This window comes from Mus caroli, chromosome X (assembly GCF_900094665.2).
Source record: "Mus caroli chromosome X, CAROLI_EIJ_v1.1, whole genome shotgun sequence".
Classification (NCBI taxonomy): Eukaryota; Metazoa; Chordata; class Mammalia; order Rodentia; family Muridae; genus Mus; species Mus caroli.
This window is the reverse complement of record NC_034589.1, coordinates 45,881,087-45,889,465: the sequence shown is the minus strand read 5'-3', so window position 1 is coordinate 45,889,465 and position 8,379 is coordinate 45,881,087. Positions and strand designations below refer to the sequence as shown.

The 8,379-nt window shown below is 41.1% G+C and overlaps 1 protein-coding gene across 4 annotated transcripts in view; it reads right to left on the bottom strand.

Moving 5' to 3' along the window:
* Positions 1-563: 563 nt before the first annotated feature.
* Positions 564-8,379, bottom strand: part of LOC110286980 (protein FAM122A-like) — a 60,535-nt gene continuing 52,719 nt past the window's right edge. For 3 of the 4 annotated variants that reach the window (XM_021153671.1, XM_021153672.1, XM_021153669.1), the window contains exon 9: positions 637-671. Coding sequence is in view for 1 of the 4 variants with exons in the window: in XM_021153670.1 (XP_021009329.1) it covers positions 654-671 (18 nt within the window). In the remaining 3 variants the exon portion in view is untranslated. Of the gene's footprint in view, positions 672-8,379 lie in introns of all 4 variants that reach the window. The other variant, XM_021153670.1, reaches the window with a different exon arrangement.

Below are 8,379 nucleotides of genomic sequence, written 5' to 3'. Positions count from 1 at the left end.
AAAAGACCCTTGGTCCTGTGAAGGCTCGATGCCCTAGTGTAGGGGAATTCGAGGGCGGGGAGGTGGGAGTGGGTGGGTGGGGGCACACCCTCAGAGAAGCAGGAGGAGGGGGGATGGGATTGGAGGTTTCTAGAATGGAGAATCAGGAAATGGGATAACATTTGAAATGTAAATAAATAAAATATCCAACAAAAATGATTTATGGTTTTTTATAGTATGGTATGGATGTTTTGCCTGCATATCTGTCTATGCACTGTGCCTGTGGAGGCCAAAGAAAAGAATGTTGGGTCCCTGGAACTGGAGTTATGGATAGCTGAAAACCACCGTGTAGGTGCTGAGAATCTAACATGGGTCCTCTGAAGGAGTAACCAGTTTCATAAGCAGTGAGCCATCTTCAGCCTCTTTTCAGAGTATTTTTCACCCCAACAGAGATGAAACAGGGACAGTTCTAATGTGCTTGTGTATATCATACCTTGTGTGCAGTCCCTAATACTACAAAACAAAACAAAAAAAAAAATCCCAAACCAGAACTAGGGAAGGGGGAGTCAGTGAATACGTGCATCTTTCTTTTATTGTACTCCTTGGGTTTGTAGTTTAGTTTGGAACTATCCGATGGTGGTGACTTGAACAGACTGGGAAGATTCTGTACCTAATTAAGACAACTCTTCTCCCTGCCATAGCAGAAAAAAAAAAAGAGAGAGAGAGAGAGCAGAAAGAGGTTAAGTTCTTTCAACACTTCAATCTGAAAAGTAGCATAAGGTAGGAAGAAGGGGGCAGGCCAGGGAGCTGTGAAGCCTTAGGATCCTGAGATGACTCGCACCAGGCTACCATGCAAAGCCTGGAGTTCCTCTGGGTCCAGAGGCAGCTGTGTTCCAGAGGTCAAGTTCCATAAGAGATTGCCTCCAGAAATAACGCTCTTGGAGGAAGAGCAGTTCAGCTAGCCTCAAAGGGTGTAGTTTGGACAGAAGCCAGAAGTCTAAAACAACTTCTCTAGGTTGCTTCCTCAAGTACACCCGAAGACATGGTATACTTTGAAAGTCCAAACCTTTGAATGGGATCAAGTGGTTGTACTGTGGAAGTTAGAAAGGGTGTGGAGTGGGAATGTCTATCACAGGCTGTCAGATACCAGACACACCCTACCTTTCAGAGGCCCCATCTTGATCATATACATTGCATGTACCTCCCTGAAATATCTTCAGCACCCCTTATATGGTTAATGTAACCCAGAAGTTGATCGAAATTGTCTTATTCATATTCTGGTACCTGAGTAGTTCTGCCATTTATTAGATGCATGGTTTTGGATAAGTTGTCTAAACCACAGTCCCAATGTGAGCCATGGAGGGAAAATGGCAACACTAAAAAGTTTCTGAACATACAACTGTCTCGAATTCAGGGGTTCAGGATGTAGCTGAGATGGTAGAGTGCTTGCCTACCCAGCACAAAACCCTGTCTTTGATCCCAGCACTGCATAAAACAGACATAGTGCAACCAGGTTGCCTACATGGGACTGACCTAGGCCCTGTGCAAATATGTACCAGTTGTGTAGCTTGCTCTTCTTGTGGAACCCCTAACACTGGGAGCAGGGGCCGTCTCTAACTCTGACACCCCCTTTTGAGACCCTTTGCCCCTGCTGGACTGTTTCATCTAGCCTCAATAACAGAGGATGTTCCTACTGCAACCTGATATGCCAAGGTGGGTTGATATCCATGGGAGGCCTCCCCTTTTCTGAGGAGAAGAGACGATATACTGGGGGATTGGAAGAAGATGGGGTACAGGAAACTATGTTTGGGATGTAAAGTAAATAAGTAATAAATTAATTTAAAAAATAAGACCTGGTAGTACTGGCCTGTAGTCCTAACACTAGCAAAGTGAAAGGAGAATTAGAGGTTTAAAGTCATCTTTGGCTACATAGTAAATTTGAAGCCAGCCTTGGATACATGAATCCTGGCTCTAAAGAAAAACAAGTTCAAAATGAAACATACAATGAGTTTGAGTTGTCTGGAAACATTTGCCTATATTGCAACAACTTCCCTGAATCTTGCTTCTCTCTGTGTGTACAAAGGGTACACTTTGCTCTACTTACGTATGTTGCCTGCCAGGCAATAGCATTGACTGCTGTCTGGAACACCTTAGCTCTGATATAAAACTATTATATGCTACGGACTGCTGTGGATTTACTAAAAACAAGGTTTTCTTTTTTGTTGTTGTTTTTAGTTTGTTTGTTTGGTTTGGTTTGGTTTGGTTTGGTTTTTCGAGACAGGGTTTCTCTGTATAGCCCTGGCTGTCCTGGAACTTTTCTTTTCTTACAGAAAAATAGTTTTGTTTTCCTGAGACAGGGTCTCACTCTGTTGTCATGACACTCGCTGTGTAGACCAGACTAGCTTTGAATTAAAAAAGATCTGCCTGCTTCTGCCTCCTGCATGCCTCCATACTTAACCAGATATAATTGTGTAATTATGAAAAAAAGCCTTTAAATATTTTATTCCACCATTCTTCAGAATAGAAATATCACGTTAATACAGTTTTGGACTGAATTGTGTTCAAATGTTAGTTTTTCTAAATTGTATGAAGAGCTGGAGAAGCGGCTCATTGGCTAAGAGTGCTTGTTCCTCTTTCAGAAGACTGGAGTTCAGTTCCTAGCACCCACAAGTATCTCACAACGGACTCCAGGGGATCCAACAGAATCCTGGCATCTGAGTGCACCTGCACACATGTGAAGAAGATACATGCACATACACATACATAGAAATAAATAGTAAATCAATAAAAATAAGAAGTGCTGTTTGATTTGCTGACTTGAGCTTTATATTTTAAAAACGTGAAATGAATTTCTGTCTTGGGATTAGGACAGACTTTTTAAAATAAAAACATTTTAAAAGTGTGTGTGTGGGGGTGTGTGTGACACAAATGTGTAGACATGCTTACGTATGTGATGGGGGAGCATACGTGCATCTGTGGAGGTCAGAGGACTGCTTTATGGAGTTAGTTCTTTCCTTCCACCTCCATGTAGTTTCTGGGACTTGAACTCAGGTGGTTGTGTTTGCATAGCAAATGTTGTTATCCATTGAGCTGTCTTGTTGTCCCTAAGACAGAAGTTTTTCACAACTTCTAAAATCGCCATAAGCATACTTCTGCCACTTCTCTATGTATTTGTGGAAACTTGTTCTCTCAGGACTGATGATTATAAAATCAAAGCATCTATTACACCAAAGATGCTTTATGCCTTACTATATTAAATATTAAGCCAAGATTTAATTCTTTATGTAAAAACAAACAAAGGCATCCATCTTATTAGTATGCAAATTTGCCTTCTTCTTTAATAAATGGTAAAATGATATATTTACCAAGGGATTATTTAAAACACTTTCTTTATGATTTATTTTCAGTAAATGTTTAATTTGTATACTTATTTTATATACCTAGGTTCCTGTAAAATTTTTCAGATGATAAAGAGTCCCACATAGTAAAAGATTAGGAAGCTCTAGCTTAAAACTCCCTGCCCCTCACTTTGCTTATACATTAAATGGGGGTAACTCCTGTCCTTATGAGATTTTCAAAAGTGTCTGGCACTAAATAGTTGCTAATCTATGTTACTCTCCTCCTTGCTCTGCTTTTTTTTTTTTTTTTTTTAATGAATGTTACATTACTTTTTGCTCTGGAAGCTTCTGTTTTTTGTCTTTCAGTTATCTAGAATCAAGCCCGAGACAGTCAGTAGCTTGTCGATATGGCCTTGTTGGCAAGGCTAAATGCAAGGGATCTTCTAGTGTTGCGGATGGAAACCTAGAATATGCAGGAGGGGATGCTGTAGTAGTTTGAATGAAATGTCTCCCACACTCTCGAGCATTTGAATACGTAGTCCACAGTTGGTGGCACTGTGTGGGGAGACTAAAGTGGTGTGACCTTGTGGAAGGGGGTGTGTCATTGGAGGCAGGCTTTTAGAATTTAAAGACACCATTGTCGGTTTGCTCTCTGCTCTCTGCTGCTGTTTTAAGATGTGCGCTTTTAGCTTGCTGCTCCAGTCGCTCTGCCTATCTGCTGCTGCGCTTCCCAACCATGATGACAATAAACTCTAACCCCGTGGGACTGTAAGCCCAAATAAGCTCTTCCTTCTATAAATTGCCTTGGTCACAGTGTGTTATCACAGCAATAGAAAAATAACTAATACAGATGCCAACATTCCATCTCAGACATACGAAGGGAACATACTGAATTATTTTATTTCAATATTTAATTTCTTTTTGTTGCCCTAGGGATTGAACCCAAGGAATACTAGGCGAGCATTCTATCTTTGATCCATATCTGCAGCCAACAGATTTAATTTGTTGCTTCCTTGATACACTGTTACAACAGAACTGTTCATGTGACAAAGCCTGCCTTTTGTCCAAAGATACTTCAGACAAATGTTATATGTCAAATAAAACCATAAACCAAAGGATTTTTAATATCTTGACAACAATGGCTTCTTGCTCAGCTCAACAGGCACAGAAGAAGAACAAGAATCAACTCAAGGCTATCATGATGGGTGTGTTATCAAATACAGCAAGAGAATCTCAAATGGACTAAGTTCCACTGAAGTCCTGTCCTCTGCCTTGGTACTTCAATGTCCCATATTTCAGCCTGTGGTTAATCATGAGGTACAGTGGTTAGAGGAATGGGTCAGAAAAATGAAGGCAAGAGGTGTAGACCAGGTTTTAGTTATCCATTCATTCAACATGGTTATCCATTTATCTGGTTAGATGCTGCAGGTCTTCAGTCCATAAATTTTGGCTAAATAAGTGAATGACTATACTGTATTTGATAACCTTCAGACATGTCCCTTCTCTTGCATGAAATTGACCGACAGTAGTTGTATAGCCTACAAGAAGTCACTCTGTCTCTGGAACTCATGCTCCCCATCTGTTAAAAGGTGACACATTTATTTACATTCTAAAGCAATTATTAGAATTGTACAAAGGACCACAAGGGTGAGACCTCTACAGACTTTGAGTGTTCTTTATGATTGTCCTCTGTGTAATAGGTGTGTGAATAGCTGCTATTGTCATGTGAAATTTATGTCCTAAGTCTATTTCAAGGACACAAGATATATTCTGCCTATCTTGTTTTCCCTCTTTACTTGTGGGAAAGCCAACCAAAACTAGAATGAGTGAGAAAGAAAAAAATTCTAGGGCTGCAGAGATGGCTCAGTGGTTAAGAGCACTGACTGCTCTTCCAGAGGACCTCAGTTCAGTTCCCAGCAACCACATGGTGGCTCACAACCATCTGTAGTGGGACCTGATGCCCTCTTCTTTGCATTCATAAAAATATGACATAGAGTTAGAATTGTCTTCTGCAGTGTTCTAAGTGTTATAGAGAACAGAGCTCCACTTGTCTTCTCAAAGGCATTGGATAATATTCCCCCTAAAAGATAGCTTGAAGTCCTGTGGAAAACTTGCTGATGTAAGGACTTTCCACTGTAAAATTACTTTTACAATCTGAGTGTAATAGTCCCTGCCCATAAGTCCAGATACTTGGGAGGCTGAAGCAAGAGGATCACAAGTTGAAAGGCTTTCTCAGATATATCAAGAGTTTGAAGCAAGTCTAGAAAATGTAATGAGATTCTCTCTTAAAAGAAAAAGTCAAGAGCTGGGGATATAATTCAGTGGTGGATTGCTGGCTTACCATACAGAATGCACAGGTAGTTTAACTACTAATGCAACAGATGAAGACAGAATGACAAGGTAAGAAGAGGTCATTAGGGTGATCCTGTTATCTGTTATCTAGCATGTGTATAGCAAGGTAACTTAGGAGCCTCACCTCAAACACACAACAGTATAAACTGAGAAAGGATGAAGGTCACATGAAAATGGAGCCACATTGGATTTGTGAAGCTTCTAGTGAATGAACAACTGGAGCTACCTGTTTATAGTGCTGTGTTACAGCAATTCCAGGAAAGAACACAGTCTTCACCACATACTTCCCTCTGCCCTCAGTGTAGTTGTGGTGGCTTTTCCTCTTCTTCCCATAAGTACAACCTGAGAACTGTGACTTGGTCTAATTAATGTGGTCTTCTGGGTGGAAGAAATGCTTAGATAGAACCCTGAACTTCATCTCACATCTAAAATAGACAAAAACCAAAAAAAAAAAAAATTAAATAAATAAAACATAAAACATAAAACAACAAATTCCATTGTTTCACTTTAACCTTTTTTTTCCTTTTCTTCGGGAGACAGTTTCACTATGTAGCCCAGACTTCCCTTGATCCTCCTGTCTCAACATCCCTAGCACTAAGATTTCAGGCATGTGCTTCCACACTCAGTTCCTATTCTTGTTTTTTTTCTTTCTATTCTTTAGATACATAAAATGGAAAGGCAAGAGTGTCTTCTATTTTCTTCACTGCTCTCAGGTTTGATAGAAAACAGCAAGACCAAGGCTGGAGAGCTGTCTCAGCAACTAATAGCACCTGTCCTATAATTGTGAGGACCTAAGTCCAGATCACAATATCCACAAAACAAGCTGGCCATCCCTGAAAATGCCTGTGAATCCAACTCTCAGAGGGGTGGAGACAGGTGGATGGCTAGAGCTTGCTGGCTTAGAGCCTAAACAAAATGAAGCAAGTCCCCGGTTCCAGAAGAAACTCTGCCTCCTCCATCCTAGAAGACAGATTTGAGCCAGGGATGAAAGTCAACATCAACAGCCTTGTAGTGTTTTGTTTCTGCAAACTGTGAATAATCTCACTCTGATGAGGACGACATAGCAGACAACCCCAAACTGAGGCACATTCATCCAAAATGGCGACATCAGGTGGAGGATCATTCCGAGTTTAAGAAGTATTAAGAAAAGAAGCATGACAAGTAAATATGTGATTTTAGACAGACCGTGGGTGATAAGATGCAGTGATATAGGTCACCAGACAAGTTAAATTTGAATATGAACCATGGCTTGTATACAATGTACTGTTTCTTTTCTTTATTGTTTTTGAGCTGTGTTATTGCTATGTTGTTCAAGTTGGCCTCAAACATGATATCCTTCTGCAAGTATGTACCATGCAGTACACGCTTATATGAGAGCTTGAGGGTGCGTGCTAAGCTCAGACTTCTGGGGAAAGGAGTCAGAGGAGCTCTTTACAGGGGATATAAACAGGGGGCTTAGGCCAGGCATGGTGGCACACCCCTGTGATCTCAGCACACAGGAGGCAGAGACATGAGGATCGCAGGAAGTTCAGAGAGAACCTGGGCTATACCGTAGGACTGCATCTAAAATAAAGGAATTGACACATAAGAGAGGGGGCTTAGGTTGGCTGCAGTAGTCATTTTTGGATTTCTGTGATTAAGTACCTGAGAGAAATAATTGAAAACAGGATTTCCATCAGACACCGTGAGGAAAGAAGGGCAGCTCTGTACGGTCTGTGAGGGTAGGAGCATGACAGACAGGCTTTATGGCGAGCTATGGATCAAGGGCTAGACCACCTTGAAGGGCTCACCCCTACTGACCTATTTCTGCTAGTTGGCTCTACCTCTTAAAATTTCCACAGCCTCCTCCCAAAATAGTGTCACCAGCTGGGAAACAAGCATTCAAAATATGAGTGGGGAGAAGGGCACTCCAGACTCAAACCATAAGAGTTGAGAAAGCTTGTGAAGGTTTTGGGTGCTGATAAGACATGCATACAGAGGTGATGGGTGCTAGGATATAGGGAAGCCACTTGAGCCTGAAGGAGAAGGAAGCCACCTGCCTCCTGAGGACAGACAACAAGGCAAGGATTAGCAGACTGTGAGCAGCCAGGCTGAGGCCACCATGGCCTCTGAGGTAACAGAAGAAGAGTAGACATAAGCAAAACAGCTTGAGATTGAAAGGCTGAATACAAGTGTGCTCACCCATGACCTTTGCTGTGATGTGTAACTGAATGCCAATGACATATCAGCCCCTAGATTGATAAGTATAGGTAATCAGGTTAGGGGGATGACCATAAATTAGTTAGGGTAGCTAATAATAAACTGGGGCAGAAAGAGAATGTCAAGTGGTCATTAAAAAAAAAAAAAACTAATGAAGTGGTTTTTCAAGAACAAGATGAGCTTTGCAAGCAATAAGAATAAGGTAGTAGCCAATTAACAGCCAACAGAATGGGGAGAGATTGTCATTAATAGGAAAAATCCTGAGAACAGTACCAGGCCCCATAATAAAGGGAAATCAGCAAGGTAATGATGCTGATTCAGAAGTCAACGGGGGATGGGAATTTCCATTCAATTATGAGATACAAGGTCCAGAATGAGAAAGTACCTGAGTGTTCTTACAATGAGCCTCATAGGAAGTGTTTTCTTTTTTTCAACTTTTATTTATTTATTTATTTGTGTGTGTGTGTGTGTGTGTGTGTGTGTGTGTGTGTGTGTGTGGTGTGGGTGGGTG